The sequence below is a fragment of the Streptopelia decaocto genome (assembly GCF_964273445.1).
Source record: "Streptopelia decaocto genome assembly, chromosome: 2".
Classification (NCBI taxonomy): domain Eukaryota; kingdom Metazoa; phylum Chordata; class Aves; order Columbiformes; family Columbidae; genus Streptopelia; species Streptopelia decaocto.
Genome location: NC_138655.1, coordinates 114,411,033 through 114,433,366, shown reverse-complemented (window position 1 = coordinate 114,433,366; position 22,334 = coordinate 114,411,033). Strand labels below are relative to the sequence as shown.

Sequence of the window (22,334 nt, the reverse complement as noted above, 5' to 3'; positions counted from 1 at the left end):
TCTCATGGGAAGGAAATGACATCAACCAAAAATTCTGATTTTTAGTTTAGATACTTATTTGCCAACACCGTAATTCTGATATTTAGTTTAATCAAGTCTTCAAGTTGCAAAGTCTTTCCTTTTAATAAGTGAGTAACATGACTGCAGTTGTACTGGTGCAGCGTCTGCAATGTAACAGCCACAGGAAAGTTTCTATGTTAATAATATCATTGCTACAGCACACAGAGGCACTTAAATAAATATTTAAATAAACGCATTTAAATAAATGTCCTGTGACATTCAATTTTCTAAATCACTGTAAAGCACTAAGCATAAATTGAGAGGTACCTGAGAATATAGGTCAAAAGCAACATCTGAAGCACAAGGAATGGGTATGAGAAACTTTCACGAAGAGGTGGAGTCCACATGACACGAGTGCACTAAAAATAAGAACTGGGTTAGATGATAACATTTGCTGCTACATTTCCATAAAACAGTGCATTTGTATTTTAAGATGAGTGACCACAGATACTTCAAGAAAGCAAGAACCAAGCTACATGAGATTTTACTCACAAACCTAAAAAATGGAAACAGAAAAGAGAAGGAAAAAGGATGCAGCTTCCAGACTTGAGGTCTATGATGCACTGTTCAATTAAAACAGATCACTGCTTTTCCAAAATTAAATGTGACAGCTAGAGAACATCCCAGAAAAAAAGACAGGACAGCAGCTTCTTGTCTCTGCTTCTGCTGAAATTAACAACTCATTCGGGTAACTAAAATCATTCTAAAATTCAGGCAGTGACTTGCCACACTTTGATGGAAAAGTGTGTGAGGCTCTGAGGGATAAACCAACACACTCTTCATTATGCTAGAGTTCTCTATGTTATAAACATTTCACATTTCTAATAGCAACAGCACAGAAAGTACAAAATTTGAAAATGCCATTCAAAACAGGCCAGTAAAATTGAAATTGTGAAATTAAGCTCTGTAAGAGCTTATACTAACCTATGTACTTTGTTCTTTAACCCTAATAAAGCAAATAGTAATACAATGAGGTCAACAGAATAGCTTTTCATTAATTTCTCGAGGTCCATGGCAAATAGCTCAGCTACAACTGTCATCTCCAATGTTTATGTTCAGCCCTTTATAAAGTGCTTGCAGATGGCACTAACTATAAAAAAAAATAATTACAGCTTTACAGGACAACTTTACAGATGGGTTCAGAATAGCTATCAATAGATTTGCACTAAAAAATAGACATAGATTATTTACAACCACAGGACAAAAATGTAGTTCATCTTAATATGGACCATAATGAACCTATGAAAGTTTATATGATGTCAATGCCAGGATGTTCCTTCTCCTTCACTTGCTATAATATTAAAACCATTTTTTTTAAATATTGTTTTACCAAATAAGTCACTAGAATCAACGTTGTACTTCTTTCTTTTTTCTTGCTATTTCACAAATGTTAAATTAAAAGAGTAAAATAAATGTGTAGAAATAGTGTAAAATAAATGCAAAATACAGAAGACTATCACATTAATCACAGTCTTTGCTGTCTAAAAGCATTCTGTAAAAGCAGCACCCTGATTACCATTAAAATAAACTTTTACTAAACATATATACATTATGTGTTATTTTCAGCTGACCGCACAGATATGATTAGTTTAAATTATTTTTATTAGCAACAAATATAATCATGATCAGTCTAAAGTAGTGTAGACTTTTTGATTATTTTTTAAGACTACAGCAACATTTGATTTATCAAATCTTTTGATACTGGAGGAGATAAAGAGAGGTAAGAAATGATGAACATACACAACCATAAAAAGGACCCATGACCTCAAAAGTGGATTGGCTAATGTAGCCCGTGCTATTTTTTCCATATTTGGAAATGTAATGCTTAACTCAGTCATCTGTGGACAATCTACCAAGGCTGTAAACTAACTTGGCTGCAGGTATAAATACATCAGATCTGTCTAAGCTTGAAATCCTTAAAACACAGTAGCACAAGCACAGCACAAATTAAAACACACTGCCTTAGGGTCACTAGCTCAACGCCAGAAGGCTACCCTCTTTTATATGGCATTAGATGGCAGATACCAAGACTTGAGGATCAGGCTTACACATGTAGCTCAGTCCTGTTCTTCCAGGAAAGAAAATTTTTAGCAACTGGTCTAGATCCACTGTACGTGTGTATTCATGACTTTCCAGTAAAATATATAGCAATTTAAAGAAACTTCCTCCATTTCTGAAGCTTGTTCATATGGTACATGTAGCTCAGCTATGTCTGGAATGGGCACAAAACCAGAATATTTTGATGTTTCGAAACTTGAAGTCATTGTGCTACTAAGATTTTAATCTCAGGACCACTTTACAATATATTTCCTTTCTGATTTTTTTTTTTTTTACTTTTTTTTTTACAGTCCAAGGTGACACACTAGATTGTCCTATACACTTTCAAGTCATAGCCTATTTAGCTTTCAATAATGCCTTATTCCCTTTAAATTCATCCCCTAATAGATAAGGAACATCACTATATTTAACGAAATAAGAATTAGTTTAATCTTGGAAAAAAAAAAAGAGGAGGGTAGGGAAGGGAGACCTACCTCTCCATGGTTAAAAAAGAAACACATCACGGTAACAAGGCCTCCTAGACGGCTCCCACTGTGAAGAGAACATGAAAAATAGGTACAACAGAATCTCATAATGGTCAATGTTGCTTAAAAAATGTGAGGCAGCACTTATCTACAGCTAAGTTTATTTGGGGGGGCCAGGGGTGAATGCTTTCAAGCATCATGGGAAAGCAATCTACAGCGTACATACAATATCAAAATATTAGTCAGTCAGCTAATGTTTATTTCAGAGCAGACCACTCTTCATATATCAGCTCATTTCTGCAGAACACCAATTTTAACAAAAATAACTTGGAAAACGGTCATTCCATTCCTCACAAACTTTGTTTTAGATCATTACATCTGGTACTTCACCTGCTGTACCCAGAGTTTGATCTTAAAAAGAGCCAAACTTTTTTTTTTAAAACACCAGGCAATATAAATGGAGTATTTCTTCCACAAGATGTTCAGCAGAAAACTTTAGAATCTGCATGCTCAATCACCCAACAGGGAATTTTGGTCTGAATCTACAACTCTGTTATGGTAATCAAATCAAGCACATTCAAAAAACCCATTTAGAAATGTACTCATGACATAGTCAATGCAAGATACAATTTAACGCTTATGTGAAATACAGTGATGTTCACATGACAAAGTTTTTTAAGCCCTTGAATTAAGGGGTTTTATATGTTCTAAACCAATCAAATTCACCTGTTAAATAATAAGCACCAACTTCACCTGTTGAATAATAAGCACACTAAACCCAACAATATTACTTAGATTTATCCCACCTCAAAACAGCAGTAGATAAGGTTCCTCCTTTTTTGACTAGATTTGTAATTATTCATGTCCTGTGACATAAAGCAAAGAATGTTTTTGCGCACACAAGTGCGCTACTACTATGAATGACAGAATATACCATTTTTGCTACTAACCAAAGGTATCATCCAGCTGTTAAGATTCTTTAAAAAACCCATACAAACCTCAGATCCTTCACCCATCACTAATATACAAGTCAAACAGAATCAGTGAGTTCAGAGTAAAATATCTCACAACTAGAGACAAACTGAGTGTTAATCTCCAGTAATTGCACTTTCTTGCCCATAAAAATCCAACCTTTCATCCTACAAATTCTAAAAGTATCAACATTGAACCCCAAAATTATTAAAAGAATGTGCTTAATATTGAAAAATGTTACTTTTAGAAACAAAGTAAACAAAAATTTGCACTAAAACACCCAAAAACAGAAACAAAATTCGAGGTCTATGCTAAAGGTTAGCACTGTGATAAAACCTTGGAGTCTAGAATACAAGATCTTAATTATATTATGAAAGCTTTAGAGCTCTAAAAGGGATCATTATTTTATCACATGAGAAAACATCAGTAAATCTGTACCACAGAATAGGAAAATACACCTTATCAGTATGTTTTCCAGAAAAGGAAGTGAACAGGGTCTATTTCACAGAGTGTTATGTATAGTGTCAGTTCAATTAGTTCTCTTCTAACAGTACCATGCTATCAGGTAGGATATACAGTAGTTAAGCCTTTCTATGCCAATATAAGAGATTAAGGGTAACTCTTTCCCACTGAAACTCCCATACCATACTACAATTGGCAAAGTACATGCCCTCAAGTTGGAACCTAGTTTGCCCGTGTTTAATATAGAACAATTCAAATTTAATAAATAATTTGTAATTTTTAAGGAACTGCAGATCCTGAACGGTTACACTTTGTCTGGTAGAATAAGCTCTGGAATAACGGAAGAACTTGTCTTTTGCCTCCGAGTACAATAAGCTGAAGCTTAAAAAATGTTACCTAGTGAAATGCTATAATTCATTGTTGTTTAACATGCAAGAAACAAAACACTGAGAAAGTAGTGTTAGGAGGAGATATGGGAAATTTACTGGTAGTTCCTGATTTGACAATCAGCTCAAGTACTCTTGTCCCTTGACTACGAGAATGGAGAGGTGAGGAAAGCTGCAGGGAGGCAGAATCTTACAATTGCACAAAGTACTTATCACCCAAATGCCATTCCTTTGTTCATTAAAACAAACAAACAAACAAAAACACAACAACAACAAAAAAGCACAACTAAAAAGATTGCATGAGTTCCCTCCATATTGCTGCAGTTATCTTAAAAGAGAATGCCCCAGAGCTTGACACTAATGTGCATCCTACAATAAGATTCCCAAGTGCCTTTGCATAATCAGGGGCCATAAAAAGAGGGCTAGGGCAGGGAAATACTAAGTCTGGTATTTTTCTAACCTTGTGGGGAAATTGGTTAAGGAAGCTAAACAGCAAAAGCTAGTCCCACAAAAGCAACTAGGTTTCTGCTAGTTTAACTCTTTGGACAAGCTCAAGTACCATGAGCACAGATATGAGAACACATGCTAGCTTAGAAAATAAGAAGAAAGTGGTCTTCCACTATCCTACCACCTTCCATCACCACTTAAAGTTGCAAAGAGACAAAAAGGAAATAAAGGCTGAAAAAAAAAAAAAAGATGACAGATTCTTTGAACATATAGACAGGCAATAAAAACCCTAGAAAAAACAACTAGGTAAGCTGGAGATTATTACTGCCAATATATTCAAGAATGAAAAGAGAGAAAATAATAGAGGATGGTTTGCCACCATTATATGAGCCAGGCTACAAGAAAGCCTTTCAAAATGCGTAGCAGAAAAAAAATCAGCTTTATGAAGGAGAATTACTCCAGTCCATAACATTATGTACTTCAGTGTAGGAGAATTGCATGGCTCCAGATTCATTTCTTTTATTTTTCACCGTTATGGAAAAGCCTAAATATCCTGGCTTGCTTTGACTAAGAGGAACCTTGGAACAGCCATAATGGATAAGTGGTCATCTAGATCTGGTATCCAACTATGAATATTCTTCAGACTAAATAAATAAATAAGATGAAAAATCCTACTTCGCAGTCACTTTTTATTTTTAATAATCCCAGATAGCTAGTGGCTTACACCTTGAAATAACTGCACTTACATTTTAGACATCTTGGCTACCTACATTGCATATTATTTCTATTAAAAACTGAATCACTATCAACACTTGATAGTTATTTACATTCAACACAGCTCAAATCTAAGAAAAGCACTGAGAGATTAAGAGCTTACTGGTTTTTCAATAACATTAAAAAATAAAATCTGGTTTTCCATACATCTCCTTTAAGAGAAAAACAACAAGTTAACCATAAGAATATTCAAAGTTTATCTACTTCCTCAAAACACCTATGTTAATGAATACAAATGTATGTGCTTTACTCTCAAACACCCAATAGCTGCACTAGGCAACTTCCTCTTTTCACTGTCAGCTCCTGCCCTGCACAATTCTTTACTTGAACTATCAGTACATGCCTCAGAGAGCAGGAAAAAAAAACACAAGACCATTAAGCCACTGAACAAGAGGGGAAAACAATCACATCCCTCAGAGGGAAATGTAGCAGCCTTTTGCTTTTTTGCAAAACTGACAAATGAAGATAGAGGTAAATAGAAAAACATTTCCACTTCTGTTTTTCTGCTGAATGTGGAGTCTATTTTTGTATGAAAGTGTATTACAGTTCCTGAAATTTAAGGACAGATACTGAAAACAGAAATTCATAGGAAAAGTGAACTGTATACATACCTCCAAAAGAATGCATTATCTTAAAAAATACTTTGCCTTGTCGACTAAGTTAAAAGTGAAAGACATACAATATGACTCGAAGCAAAGCACTGGGAAAAGTCCACTCTTGGTTAAAAGTATACTGTAATTCAAACTTTGTTTAAAAATTAGTGACAACGATAATTTTAAGAGCAGAAACCTGAGAAGAGCCATTTAAAACCTGTAGAGCATTTAGTTTTATCCTCAACCCAGTTGTATCAGTGAGATACCATCTCTGACATTTTCCACAACTTTTTCTGCCTTCATCGTTTATTTTAAGCAAAAAGTTTATCTGTTCAAGTAATTTTTACTGACAATGTATACGTAATAAAAAGCACTACAACTATATAAACGAACAATATCCCATAATGTATTTTAGCATTCAATTTTTCAAATGTCATATAAAAACTTACAGCTAGTACCAACTAAATAGCTCAGTCTCAACTGCCTTACCTGAGGTATGTACCATATATGAAGAACAGTGACATCATTAATCCATTCAAAAGAAAAATCACAGCAACATAAAAGGAAGCAGGGTCTCCCAACCCTAACAAACAAACAGTTAACATGTTGTCAAACATAGAAGAAAGATAATATTGTTTATAAACTACCGTACAATCAGCATACTACCTTAATATATCTACAGAAAGAGACAACAAAAAAGTCAATGTCAGCAAGATTATTGTGGAGATTTGATCAGTAGACTAAATTTCTGACCAAAAAAAAAAGAAAAAGAGAGAGGAGAGGTGCACACAGCATTGGGGCAGTTAGCAACTGAACAAGTGAATAGGGAAGCATTAACTGTAAAGAAAAAACCTGCAATGTATAGAAGGCATAATCCTCACTAAGAACATTCTCTACAGACTACATTTTGACTTCACAAAGCTTTTTAGAGCAGGTTTGTACTCCCTATACTCTCTCTTCCCATCTCTTGCAGGAGTAAATCCATCTTTAAACATATCACACACGATGTTCTTTGCTTTTTTTGTTTCATTAGAAGCCAAGAGATTTTCCAATTATGCAAGTCTTTCAATTTATTCATTCACAAACACTTCTGCACTCACAATTCTGTTGTTATTCTCTTTCCCATTATTTCTTTAAACCCTCCTGGCTCTAATCATTTCAGCAGTACAGCATAAAAAGCCTTATTCATTATAGGGAAGGTAGCAAAAGTTCATAGTTTCATATGCAGAAATGATTATTCACCATTGCTGAAAATACAGCAAGGCAGTTCTCTAAAGTAAGCTGATGCTATGCTCACCAGACATGGCAGTCTCAATAGTTGGTGTTTTGTTGGTTTGGTTTTTACAAAAAAAATGAATGAAAAGTTATACATTTATTCGCTGTTTATTGCTTCTGACAAAGTTAGAGAAAGTGAGTCATTTAAGCTCTGAAGAAAGTTCTTATAGCCTTTGTGCAAAGGCAAAATACTAATTTGTCACAACACAGAAATTTTAAATGAGAAAATGAAACAACTTCAATATCTACCATCTATCACTCAGCTATAACCAACTGCAGAACATCTCAAAAGCACTTCTTGACAAGGTACTTTTATCACATAATATGTACCTGACAAGCTAATACTTCAAATGTGGAAAAAAGTGTCAGTGTCCAAGCTTTGGTGTCAAAATCAAAGTATGACTGACATTCTTATGCTGAATAGTAGTTCACAAGAGGAAGAAGATTCTTCCCAGCAGAATCACTACAAAAGATTTCTCCAAAAGGGAGCCTTGTGGTTACCTTTTTCCCCTTCCTCCCCACTCCTCAGTTTGTAGTTAGGGGAAGAAACAGAGAAGGTAAGGTTTTGAAATGTGGGAACTTGCTATGTATTGGAGATACTACAGAAGCTACAAAAATTTAATACACATACAGTGGCCTGCAGTTACATCTGGGACATCTTATTCTTTATAACAGCCCAACATTCTGAAGGCCCAGACTACAGCTGTGAAGTTTTGAAGTGTAGGAATTCAACCTCAGTAGGAGAAGCTACCTGTTACACAAAGCTCACATTCTCACCCCTGGTGTTCTTAAAGGTATCTTATTTTCACACTTCTCACTCATGTGAACCTGCCAAAAAGACAGGCTTAGCCAAATGAAAGCATGTCAGTGATAAAGATACAGGAATATTTATTACTTCTAAAATACAGAAAGACACAATTATATGCCTCCAGGAAAAAGCTATAATAAAACACAACTCACCTTCACAGCTTTCAACAGGACTAAGCCCTTTTCCTCTGTTTACAGTCCAACATGTCTTTGTCGGTACACCAAGGAAATCCATAAGGGCAGTATATATGCGGTACCAGCTGGCGAGGACCACCTAGGTGGAAAACAGGATTTGAAATTTCTGAAAAGGAACTTCAAGATTAGCTCAATGCCCAAGGTAACCTCTCCTGACAACTGGCCCTCATTCAGCATTTTCTTAAACTCGGAATTTATCTCTACTACTTAGCATTTTCGAACATAATTTCCTAAAGGCATCCAACGTAGACCAAGTGATCATTAATAGACGAAAATTACACCTGCTTTAGAACAAATAATTTCATCCATCAAACTGAAATATTTGAAAAATTATATATTTCAATATTGTCTGAAAGATTCCCCATTTAACTATTTTTATCAGATATTAAAATCCCAGGTTTTGTTGACAGAGGACATTTAGCTGAATCAAATCCAGTAAAACCAATTAATTTTTTTCTACCTGGCAAGAATATTAATAGACCAAATCTTCAGGGATTTTACTCAGATAAACTTGGACAGGTTAAATTTAAGCATGCATTATAAAAAGTTTCCAGATGCAACGTCAGACAGTGTTTCCATTTTCCATGCAAAGGTCATGATGTTCTTATAACAACCACCACGCTAAATCTCAACACCTGACACAGAAAACATCAGTATTTTACACACAGAAAAATGATGACTCATCTCACAGCAAAGTCATCAGTTAGCATTACTGAGCTATTCTGTCAGGATTTAACTGACTTTATGGAGTTCATAAATGAGTAATGTGGCCATTTCAGTTGAGCTGCTTTGAAAGTTATAACCCAGGGGTCCCCAGACGGAAAATATGTTTCACCATTGCACTATTAGCTATTTTAGCCCTGTATCACAAAAAACATTCCCTCTTTTCTTTCCCCATACAATTAATAAAACTCTTTATGCTGCACATGCAGGTGAATTGTTCTACTTTTCTTAATGGGTTCAACATCCTGTTTAGTAATTGGATTTCAAGGCTATTTTTGATGCAATTAATTTTGAAATCCACTAAACAAAAAAAATTTTTATTAAAATTCAGCTTTAATGTTACTATTGGGTTGAAAGAGCTGGAGGTATCCTAAAATATCAAACAGGAAACTAAACACTTTCCAAAAATATACGAGTATCAGAAGGAAAAGTTTCACTGCCAACAAATAAATCCACAGGCATCTTTCTACAACCCAGCCCCATTTTAGTCATAAGTAAAATTAGCTAGATTTGGAGCATGTATTTCAAATGTTAAGTTGGACCTATTAACAATTTTACAAACAGTTATATGGAAACAAGAATACACAAGAAATAAACTTTAAACAAACAAAAAAACCACAAGCCAAAAACAAAGAAAACCCCACAAACTAACAAAACCCCCCACAAATATTTACAAGAGGGCCAGATATCAAGCAGTAAGTGAATGAAAGGAGCAAAAGAGACTAATTGTCAGCCAGAGAAAAGATAAATGAATTCATACCTTATCACCAAGTTCCACGAGCCAGTAAGATCTTAGAAAACTGAATGAACAGACAAGCACACAAACTTTCCACAGTAACCTGCCTAACTTACAGAGTATCAGCCACTATATCTGATTGCTCTTGTTTTGATTTCATCATCCAATTTTCTTAGTCATCTTTCATGGCGATATTGGTGATTTTCTGAGAGCAAGTTCACTTGACCAGTTACCTTTGATTTTTGCAAGTCAATAGCTGAAGTCAATAAATCTTTCTCATCCTAAGAAAATAACTTTATAGTATGCAAACACGGCACACATTCCTAATGATGCATTTCTAGAACTGAACTGCAATCTCTTTAGAATTAAAAACCAACCAAACAAAAATCAACAAACACATACAAAAAACCACACACAATAACACAACCAAAAAAACCACAAAACCAAAAAATAACCAACACTAAAACCACAAAAAAAACCACCAACCTCAAACAAACCCCAAACCAGCAAGAGGCTACCAAAAAGCACTCATCTATCGCATCTATTTCTTACAGAGTAAGGAATTAAGAAGCAAATGAAACCACCATTTGCAAGTTTTAGAAATACATGCATGCCAAGAACTCTTACACATACAGTTCCTGAAAGCAGCTCTGCTCTGGCAGAGCAGGAGATTAAATATAAATGCTGGTACCCAATTATTAGAATCATCATTAGTCCTTTGTTCTCCAAAAAATAAGTTGTTGCTGACACATGGATTTACAGAAATCTACATTAACCAAAGGAGTTTTTCCTTTGCAAAATATTTGAAACACACTGGCAAAACCATGAGAGAAAGAAGAACAAACATTTCTGTACTTAAAGACATGTTCTTTTTAGTGACAAAAAAGGAGAATAGGAACATAATCTAACCACGTAACAAGTCTAACATCAAGTACATAGAAAACAACCGTAATCAGTCTTCTACTGAGGAACTTCTTCCGCAACATGCAAGTAAACTATTGCCATTCATGGATTTCAGGGCCACAGTGAACTGTGATGTGACAGTTCATTGTCCTACCCAAAATGCAAGCCAAAATAACCTCTCGGGGCCTGTATCACCGCAAATATTATTGTCACATTCTACTGATACTTCATATGTCATATTTCCTGAAATATACAATGTCAGCAACTTTCAGTTCCTTTCAGTGAAAAGAACAAAAGAAGACAAGAAGGAAGCACAAAATTCAATTACAACTTTAGAGCATGAAATACTAAGATCTAGAAGTATTCACATTTGATTGGACATACTTGAAGTCTGAGAACTGATCACAATCTATGAAGTAACTTTCTTGTTTTAAATGTGGAACTAAAATACAGTATTTAAGCAACACTTTGTTGGTCATTACATCTTCATAAGTACATTTTCCAGAGTAACATTTCTTACAAATTTGTAGTCAAATCTGAAGAAATCAAAGATTTATCAGAAGGTATTATTTTTAAAACACATCTCACCTCTGGGTAAAGATTGAACCTTTTTAAGGTGTTAATCACTAAGGGATATTCAGTTAGTCTGTCATTCATAATTGCCCACACTCCATTCCAAAACGATGGTGCCTCAATAATGGTCTTGAAGTAGGAATAATAAAGACCCTATAGGAGAGCAGAATCATTGTGATTAAAGAGGTCACTTCCGCTTCACGAACTGCCATATACAAGCTTCATTTTCAAATCAAATTTTGACAAAATTATTCAAGATGACTATACAGTTTTTCAAATCCCTTCGATTAGTTCCACTGAAACAAGCAATGTGGGTTTCCTTCCACCTTGTTGCATAGGCACATTTGGAAATCTCTCATTTGGGCTGGTTATACACTAGCATGGTAGTTCACAATTCTCAAAAGAAAATCAGCCAAAAGGTGCACGTGTATGCAAACATTTATTAATACAAAAATTAAAAAAAAAAAAAATAAAAAAGGCTACATAACAGGACTCTAATTGAAAGTATGCTACAAGGTACCTGTAGTTTTGTATTTTAGTTCCTATAGAATCATATTTTTAAGTTACATTTTAAGTGAACTGTGAAAGGATACATTCATAATGATCAGCTGCAAGACACACAAATGCTCCGCATGTAAAAGTGTAATGTATGTTAGCTGCAATAGATCAATATATTTACTTATCCAGATGATATTAAGGAATTTTGGAAAGCCCACAATCACAAGATTACAGACAGAAGTTTTCCAATAACTGTTTTTTTATTGAAGCACAATCTAACCATTTCAGTGCGAAAAGCCATTTCTCTTTCTAGCGTTGACAGATGAGAAAAATGACGGTCATTTTCAAAAAGAGTTGTTATGTGGCACCTGTTAAAAAACAATAATAATTAAAACTGAATGAAGAGTTTTAGAAACTGCACTAAGTCATACATACCAAGGAACAGCTGGCAAAACATTCAGTGAAACGCCGAAGTTTACTTACAAACTGTTATTTTAATTTACTATATAATTATATTATACCAACATTCTCCTCTATTTTGACTATTTTAAATGGAAAAAAAATTAATCCAGAGCATTTATTAAATTCTATTACAGAATTAATTATAATACTCTAATGCATTTTAATTGAGTGCAGAAACACAGAATGATCAAAGGTTAATGCTAATAAAACTATCAGCTCTACATATTAGGAATAAAAGTTCAAATATTTGACAAATGAAAAGAAACACAGATTAAAAACTGGTGAAAATAACAGTGCGCACACAAGTAGTGCATGTTTTTTCCACTAAAATCTTCCCTGAGTTGCACTTTAATGCAGTTATCTGCCATTATATATAGATACGCTTACCATCAAAAGTACATTTAAATATAAATGGGAAACGGAAGGCAGGAAAAACGCAAATAATTTTGGAGGCAAAACTTGCAATTTCCAAGAGGAGCTTCATCTCGAGAAATGATGGAAAAAGAGAGAAACAGAGCAGTACACATGACTCTGCTTTTGAATGGGAATTTGCAAGAAACAAATTACTAAAAATCAATAGTTCTTTTTGAGCTAGGAAACAAAAACAGAGTGGTAGAAGCTGTTACTTTTTATCTCTGCAAAAGCAGCTGGTGAAAATCAGGATAGAAGACATTCTATTTCAAGTCTATACTACAAAAGGGAAGGGTGAGGATTAGGATGGAACCTGAATCACAAGGATTACATTGACAAAAAGTAGTTGAAAGGCCATTGCTGTGTACAGAAAGAAACCATTGGCCAGACTCCTCTAAAGAGGTTAGAGAGAATGTGATGCAAAACTAAGAAATTAAAGTAGAATCTAAATGAGAATAATATAGGAGAAAGTTGAAAGGATTTACCTGGACTTTCAAAACTCACTGAGGGTAATATGGTCTGTTAGTGGAAATATACCTGAATTTGTGTAGCTAAGCAACAATTTTCCACCTGGAAAACAGGCTTCACTCTTCGCTGAACAGGCTTAAGAAACCTTTCATGTCAGCTTCACAAGAACAGAATTATTCATCTTAGAGACAAACATTTGGTTTTCAGAGGGAAAATCTAAATGTAAATTATATCAATAGTTTGTCTAAATATGTCAAAATGATATTTTTGTTATTTTAAAATAATGACGTTACTCTCAAACAATAAATTTAACCTTACCAGTGTAGGACTCCTGCCAAAGCGGCTGTAAAGGAAACAAAAGGTATCAAGTTACTAAAATATTTAAATCATGGAACATGGAATCATGTTCTTTAATGTAATTACAGTACTACTTCAGAGATGCATAGAAGGTACTCAGCCTCCAGAGGAACAGAAGAATAGGAACATCTGAATTAACTTTTATGGCCAGCTCTGTGAAAATCTGAAGTTATACTGATTATGCATTCAGCAATAGGCAATGTTCCCACCTACATCGTGCATCATTCAAGTTGATCCGTCAGAATCTAACGCACCCATTTCAGCTACCAATAACAAAACTGAATTATAAGCATTTTTTATAATCAGCATAAATATTTTTAACATTTTTAAGATAACTACTGTGACTCTTCACTCAACTCCTGCTCAGATGTTGGCTAACATACAACTCATGCTGAGGCCTGATGTCTGCTAGGACCAGTGATGTTAGGTCAAAGCAAGAGCAACACACAAGCAGGACCCGGTGGCCAGAAATGGCTGAAGGTCATAATGCAGCTGTTATCACCTGCAGCTTGCTGTCTCATGCAGCCATAATCCTCACATTGATTGTCTGGCAGTTTTTTCAGTCTGCTAACTCATGGAAATGGTGTAGACTCAACTTCCAAGCTGGAAGGTATAAATACATCTGCTTACTCAGAAAGATTTTGAAGCAGATCCAGCAACAGCTGGACTGCTGCGGCTTTTGTGCTTCCCAGTGTGATACAAGGGACACCTGCACCGTGATGGAAGAGGAAGAATGAGCACTCCCATCAGCTAGGTAACTATTTTGCTCATAGGTGCAGAAGTTAGGAGTTCTAAGTTGTGAATTAGAGAACTTGTGAGTTAGAAACGTCAAGCATTAAGTGATGAATTAGTGAATTGCTGTGTTAGACTAGTCTGTACAAAGTGGACTGAGCCCTTGTTTGTAATGTTTGTTTGTTTTCTTTCCAAATGAGCTCATAAGATAAAGTTTCATTTACAGAGTATATTGTCGTGTAAATTTCAGAGAACCAAACAGGCCATGACAACCAATACAAACCTAAATGAGACTCTAATTGCTAAAAAAGGTAGACTCTTTACATAATAACTGTCCATTTGGAGACTATCTGCACTGTTGTTGAGCAGGTACAAAACCAGGGAGGTACTCTGCAGGACAAAGAGAAAAGACAAATGATGGGTAAAACTGTCTAGCTGTCTAACTTCTTAAGCATGACCAGATCCACAGAGAGCGGAAGCCACATCATTTTGCTTGGGCAGCACTCACGACATATCCAGAGATCACCATGGAAGCAAACCCAGCATGAGTAAGGGATAAAGGATAGGTATTTAAAGGGACCATGGTGCTGCTTCTAGATCAAAGGTCTCTTGATTGCCCTCTAGGCACACAGTGGCTCTCTGCCACACAAAGGTCAGGTAGAGTGGTTGCCTTCAATCCAATATAATCTTTATGGTTAATGAAGAGCCCTTTTATCCCCATAGGTCATATGGAGCAAAGAGGGGAGGAAAACCACCCTCCCAGCCTCCACCCAGCTCTGGGCAGCAAGGTGCTGAGCCTCGTGTCCCTCTCCAGGGTGCTGATCTGCACACACCTACACCAGCTCACAGCCCTTGCTGCTGCTGCCACACGGAATGAGGCAAATTACTTGCACATAGGTAAAACATACATTAAATGTCTGAGCATTAATGCAGAATAGAGTTGGAGAGTTAGTGAATGTGCATGCGTTCAGACTGCATGTTACACGCATGTTGTGGCCTGTTTCTGGAAAGCGTCAGGGCCAAGAGAAAGAAAAACATCTTTGCAAAACCACTAAATTTATGTGGAAAGAGAAAAGGACTGAACATACATTCCATGCCCTAGTATGTATTCCCAAACCACCTGTTCCTACAACACAGATCCTGCAAGTGCTGCTGCTAGCAATACTTGTTATCATTGTCACCAACAACAACTTCATGTAGTAGTTGAGGTTGTAGAATACCACACTGAAACTTCCTTAAGAGTTTTTCAGCTTCACTGCAGTCACTGAAGCAGTTTTCTCAAAGAGAATCCTGGATTACACAATGAATACCACAAGCTTTCATCTAAAACTTTATATTTTTACATATCCTTTCTAGGGAAAAAAGGAAAAAAAAAAAAAATCACCAAAGGATTGCTCAGTATAGTTCACATTAGGTGGAATTTAATGTCTTAGGAAAGTTCCAGGAACTACAGGGTTGTTTTGTTTTGTTTTTATACTAAGACAACTTACATTAGCTCTCAGGGAGAGCTGCAAATTCCTTTTTCAGAAAAGCAGATATGGATATGATATGGAATCCAATGTAAGCACATTAGCTACAGCAGCAACACAGCAAACCACATTCCATAAACGAACACATTTTGCAGTAACTGCATGGAAAGAAACAGAGCAGACCATACCTTTCTTAATTATTACTTATTGAGTCTCATGTTTGCACAAGGCATTATTTCATCTCTCAGCAGTGTCTCTAAGATTCCCAATAAAATTAGATGCTGAAATACAATTACACATACGCACACATATCCCAACTATACTTGTTAGGTAAATACAGTGAAGTCAAAATAAATGCATAATAGCTACCAGTACTGTTCATGATCTCAAATTAATGTCATTCCAAATAAGCCAAATACATAGTATTTTATTGTTACAAATAAATTATCTTTTAAAACTGAGATTGCATTTCAGATTCAAACATACCACTTATTTCATAGAGAAAACAATATATTCAAAACTGATACTTCCCTTCAGACGACATTTTATTTAAAGTCGCTGCATTAAGTGTAAATACATTCACAGTTATCTTGAAGAATTTAATGTACATTTTTATACAAATTCACAATATCAGTTTAAGTCTAAAACAAACATCTTTTATAATCATACAGCAATTCATATAATTACTCACATTTGAAGAGACAATGCATTTAATTCACAGACTTACACTACGAGTCCAGATCGACATTTTTCAACAGACTGCATCCAGACTTACATTAAGCTAGTTTCTGATGGAAAACATGCAGAGCAGATCTCCCGAATTACCATCCTTTGATCCCATTAATGTCCTTACTGGGGAGGGAATGAGGGAGAGGTACTCGAGTCCTGATGCTACAAAGACTCACACAGCTACTATGTACTTGAACTTGCAGATGACATTTTCTTACCCAAACTAAAAAGCCCTAAAAGCAAAGCATATGATCAGATTTTTGCAGACTAGGGCTATTATGTAAAATCTGATAGTTTACTCTTCAGATTTCCTATTTTTGCCTGTGCTCTGTCCTAAGAAAAGCAATGTGAATGGCATATAAAAAGCATTCTAATGCTGGAAAATAAATACTGAAGAATAAAGCCATAACACACAGAATTCATTTACTGAGAGAACAACAAACACTGAGATCCAGGATGTGAAACTGACTAGAAACTGATTAATAACTCTGCAAGTCTCCCCAAAGTGACTAGGTTGGCATATAGCAGAACTGGAAACAATGAGGAACATGCAAGCATTGACTACTTCTGCAGCTTAATCAAGATGTTTCATTGTGGAATTCTGTGCAAACTAGAAAGGATGTCTTCAAGAATAAGGCCCGAGTTCAACGGTCATTTTAAAAAAATAAAAATAAAAGAATAACACAAAACATAATAGGGTAAATTGTTGTATAAGAATGTCCTTGAAAATCTGACAACTTTATTGTTACATGTAAATTGGAGAACATTCTTAAGAGAAAAAAAATCCACACCCTATAACAAAACTAGCTCCGAATGTGGGAGCTAACCTCCATTTTTAAAATTTGAACCTTAAAGCTTAAGCAGAACAACAACAAAAATTCAAATACCACCAAAACTAATTAAACCCACTATTTCATACTTAATATATGTACATTCTCTGCTACTGCAAATTCTGTATGCTGCTACATACTTCACTGTTAAAGGTTTACTCCTATTAAAAATACAAACAGCTCCCTGAAGTTGGTTATCTGAGTTTCACAGCGAAAATCAAACTCCAGAAATTATAAAGCTCTCTACCTAATCTGCTCTCAAATCTCAAATGAAAGCATATTTCAATTTTGATCATCAGTTTACATTTCTATGTCAATTAAGTAACTAGTAGTATCGGAAATGCTGAACAAACAGAGGTAAGCAAAGCAATTCAGGAACAGTTTATTCATCAATTAGTTTGTAAGCTAAGGGTTGTTTCCCTGCTACTATTTTGCAATGCAATTCATCAAATTGAAGAAACTCCCTCTGGCAAAAAGGACTACTGGTGGTGTGACTAACAGGGCTGGCATCTTTGGAGTACCCTGACAGTCTTTCAATATAATACCTTTAACAATTTATCTAATTGTGCGTCTGACAAATATGCTACTATTTAACATTTGTTAACTTTAGGAATGCATTTCCTATTTAATTTTGCAAATACTTTAGGTGCTTTTTCTAAGACTCTGGCCATTATGAATTTTATTATTTACTCCAAAATATTCCCAAAGATATTAACATCTGAATTTACATCCCCCTGCAGCTGTATATACTTCCACCCGTAATCTTTCCAAAACAAGCTCTTTTAATTACATTACTTAATAAGAGTTGCTTTTATTTTCCTCCTAAAAATAAATGACTAGAGAAATTAATAAATATCTGCACAATTATTTTCCTACACATGTTCTGATGCTGCTACAATAACAGGTTTACAAAAGTTACCAGGTGGGAAGTTATTTCCTGTCCCTTTTCAACATAAGCTATGCTCTTCTATTTTGCCAAGTTATATTTCCAAACATATTTTTATACAGTTTACAGTTCCAGAGAAAGAAAGATAAAAAGAACAGTATTTTACCCCAACATATTCCTTCTACTTACCGAGAAGGAAAGTGAGCCATATCTTGCTATCAGCTTTTACGATGAAAGCCCTTCTGTCCTCAACAAATACTGTCAACAGAAAATAAGCATTTTAAGCGTCTATTGAGAACAGCCTCTGTAAAAAGAAATCTGCTTGAACTCTGCAGCCTTAGTTTTCTGTAAAAATCTTAACTTCAAAACTGCTGAGAGAAATTGCATACAGCTAGTTGGTAACTACACATAAAAGCATGAAACATCACGAAAAGACTATTAAGGCAACTGCACAAACCACGTTTTTAATTCCTGCAATAACTTTTACAAAAGAACTTGTCAAAAGAGGATTTGTTCAGAGACATGTTATTGACAAATTTGCACAAACAGGAAGTCAGACTTTGAAAGAATAAGCAACCCTCCGTCCTCTCAACAAAGTGCTATCAAGAAATAAGCTGGTCACACCAACACCGTAAGCAGAGCGAGTCAACACGATTAGAGGGGCTGTTTTAACAAGTTACACAAACAGCACATTGTCCCATTGCTCCCCCAAAGGATGCTAGAGTGGCAAAAAAAACCTTTTTCCTCTCCCTCACCTCCAATTCTCGCCGATACCAGTGTGCGGGTCTTTTTTTTTTTAACCTCCTCCCGTTGTGACAGGCACGAGCAGAGCAGAAGAGCCACCGGGCGCTGCCCCGGGCAGTGCCACACAATCCTCCCGCGGGCACACGCCGGGAGGCCACAGGGGGGACAAGGCGCTTCGCTCCGCTCCCTCCCGCCCCCCGAACGCCTTCCCGGGGAAGGGAGTCCGGGCGCTCCCCTTCCCCAGGCGGCAGCGAAAAGCTACCACCCGCGTGAGGGGACCTTCCGCGCCGGGCCAGGCAACTCCACCGACACCCGGAAAAGGGGAAGGGAGGCGAGACCGAGACTCATCCCACTTCCCCCGGGCGGAAGGGCTGGCCCCCCAGCCGAGCGGGGGCAGAGGGAGCGGGGAGGGGGCAGGATTTGGAGGAGGGGGGCGGCTCCCTCCCCTCACCCCCCCGCCTCACCTCGGAGCCGGTGCCTGCAGACGCCCAGGAGCCTCCAGGGGCCGCGGCCCAGCGTGTCCCGCTCCCCATCAGCCGCGGGCCCCTCCCTGCAGGGTCTCTGGAGGTCGCTCCTGGCTCCCCGCCGGCCGCTGCCTCCCTTCCGCATGGCGCGGGCCCCGCCGGGGACCTGCCCGCCGGGGGTGTGCGGAGGGCGCACGCTGCCGCTCCCGGGGCTGGCGCCCGGCGACTGGCGCTGCTGTTGCCCGGGCTTGAGCGGCGGCGACTCTTTGTTCCTGCCTCGGGTCAGGACCATCTCCGCATAGTCCCCGCCGCCACCGGGGTGCCGCGCCGGAGGGGAGGCGCGGGGGGCGGTGCTCAGCGAGGAGGTTCGCCCACCCCCAGGCAGGGCCCTGAGGCCACGGGGCGGAGACAAAGCCAGCGGGCTCGTCCTGGCGGGGCGAAGGGGCGGCCGATCACCACTCCGCTGGGCTGCGCCGCCACTGCCGCCAGCGCCCGCTCCGCCCGGTTGGCCACGTGGGGGCGGGGGCGGCGCTCGGCGGCGGGGCGGGTAACGGCTCCCGCGCCCCCGCTCCGCCCCGCTGCTCACGCACGCGCCGCCCCGCAGCCCGGCGGCCGCGAGGAGCCGTTGCTCCCTCCTCCCCCGCCGCGCCGCACGTGCTGCCTGCCCCGCGCGCGCGGAGCTCCCGCCGCCCCGCGGCCTTCCGCAGGGGGCGCGCGCTCGGGCGGGAACCGGGCTGTTCCCGCGCACCTCCCGCCGAGGGGCGGCTGGCGTTCTCCCGCCGGCCCGCGTTGCCTCTGCTTGTGCCCTTCCTGCGGTGTTGCTCTCGGTTGCCTTTCCCGTTTATGAGGAGAGACGGAGAGAGCTGGGTCTGTTCAGTCTGGAGAAGAGAAGGCTGAGAGGGGATCTCATCAATGTTTATAAATGTCTCAAGGGTGGGTGTCAAAAGGGTGGGACCAGACTCCTTTCAGTGGTGCCCCACGATAGGATGAGGGACAACAGGCACAGACTGAAACAGAGGACTTTCCATCTGGGTATGAGGAGAAACTTCTTTACTTTGAGGGTGCCAGAGCCCTGGAACAGGCTGCCCAGAGAGGTTGTGGAGTCTCCTCTGGACACATTCCTGTGCGATCTGCTCTGGGTGAACCTGCTTTAGCAGATGGGTTGGACTAGATGATCTCCAGAGGTCCTTTCGAACCCCAACCACTTTGTGATTCTGTTTCTAAACCGTTTGGCCTTGTAAGGATCATCTTAATTAAATGAAACCATACCCAGAAAAACAGGAGATCTCTCTGGAGCGCTGCCACCTTCAAATCCGCGAATTTTAACTGCCAGAAGGTGTCTGGGGGGACTTTCTGGCCACAGAAAACACCTCTCTCTCCACTTCCTTTCCTTGTTTTTGGAGTTGAAACATGGGTTTGCCTTATTGTGTGCCAGCAATGCAGCAACACCCGAGTGGCCTAGGCCACAGGCGGGAGAGCTCAGCAGGGCTTCCTGCAGCACCAGGCTCCAGCAAAACAAGGGCCGTGAGCAACGCGCAGTTCCAGCCAAAACCATCTTTCTGGGTTCAGGGCTTAAAAGGTCTTGTTACACAGAGGCCCTGTGTTATACAGACCCCTGAGGTCTGAAATGTTGTTTCGTGACTTTTCAGAGACCTGAAATATTCTTTCGTGACTTTTCTAGAGCAGTGACTTATCTTCAGCACCTCACTGCAGCAATTACTGTAGCTCCTACACTAACAACTGTAATTACTGTTCTTTTAGGGGTTGTGAACATACAACGCAACTCCCAGTCCCAGCTACACAAGCCCTAGCTACAGCAATACTACCTTTCCTCTTCCTGTGCCTGCTTTTTTGCTCAGCACACAACAGTGATCAGTGACTCATCCGACAGGGATACATTAATTACCACTTTTTGATAGTGTTGATACAATGTAGCAGAGTATAACCTCTTAATCAACTGCAACCTCTCCAAGCAGATCAATTTCACTTTCCTCTCTGACCCCTTCCTAATTTTTTCCGCTGAAAGTTCTTTCTTGACTGTACATATTCCTTGCCTCCCATTGCTGTCTTCAGGCTTTTCTTCGACCCTGCTCACTATTTCTATGTTTCTGCTCCTAAGTTTCCTACATGTTTGAGTTTTCTTGGCATCATCTTTCCACTCAACTCTTCACTTATTTTCCATGCCTTTCCACCCCTTTCCTCTGACATAACAGACGCACGGCCCTTGCTAAAATGTTTGCAACTTCAGTTATTAGTTTTCGCCTCCTTTTCCTAATTATTTTTTATGAATCCTATCCTGTGAAATGCAAGGTTTGAGTATTATACAGCAAATACCATACTAAGTATTTAAAAAATATGCTTAATAAATATATAGCTGGCATATCGTTAGCACAGGAAGGTAATTTTGGTCCAGATTCAGCTACCAAGGTAACAAATTTCTGAGAAGAGGATGGCCTTTGCTGTCTTTGTGGTAGTAGGAAGGTTGTTACCACAATAAGAGTATGAAAAGACAAACTGATACAGCTGGATAAAAGAAGTCTGTGGGACTGACAGAGGACCTATGTGTCCACAACTGCTTTTGGTTCCACATTTCTTCACTTGTTGAGGGAAAATCATCCTTCTACTACCATCTGTTTTGGGGAGATAATTACAAAAAGGATGTGTTACATTGATCTCAAAAATGAGCAAGGAAGAAGTAGTATTTTTCATTGGACTAACTTATATAGTTATATGAAACAGCCTGTTTCCTGACCATGCAGGCCCTTCTTCCAATGTGAATTACCTGTTGCAGTTTAATATTTCAATAAATACTTATCTGTGCTTATTATGTACTAAATATAAATGAAAGTGTAAAAG

General features: G+C 38.3%; 1 protein-coding gene across 2 annotated transcripts in view; it reads right to left on the bottom strand.

Annotated features, from left to right (window-relative positions):
• Positions 1-19,974, bottom strand: part of DPY19L1 (dpy-19 like C-mannosyltransferase 1) — a 47,361-nt gene extending 27,387 nt beyond the window's left edge. Inside the window, exons 1-9 of one of the 2 annotated variants that reach the window (XM_082047123.1) lie at positions 19,479-19,974; positions 18,460-18,528; positions 13,586-13,610; positions 12,207-12,294; positions 11,444-11,581; positions 8,452-8,572; positions 6,706-6,799; positions 2,592-2,649; positions 328-419 (exon numbers count right to left, since the gene is read on the bottom strand). In XM_082047123.1, coding sequence (XP_081903249.1) covers positions 328-419; positions 2,592-2,649; positions 6,706-6,799; positions 8,452-8,572; positions 11,444-11,581; positions 12,207-12,294; positions 13,586-13,610; positions 18,460-18,528; positions 19,479-19,770 — 977 coding nt within the window. In that variant the 5' untranslated portion in view covers positions 19,771-19,974. Of the gene's footprint in view, positions 1-327; positions 420-2,591; positions 2,650-6,705; positions 6,800-8,451; positions 8,573-11,443; positions 11,582-12,206; positions 12,295-13,585; positions 13,611-16,600; positions 16,678-18,459; positions 18,529-19,478 lie in introns of those variants that run through there. The other variant, XM_082047124.1, reaches the window with a different exon arrangement.
• Positions 19,975-22,334: the final 2,360 nt, after the last annotated feature.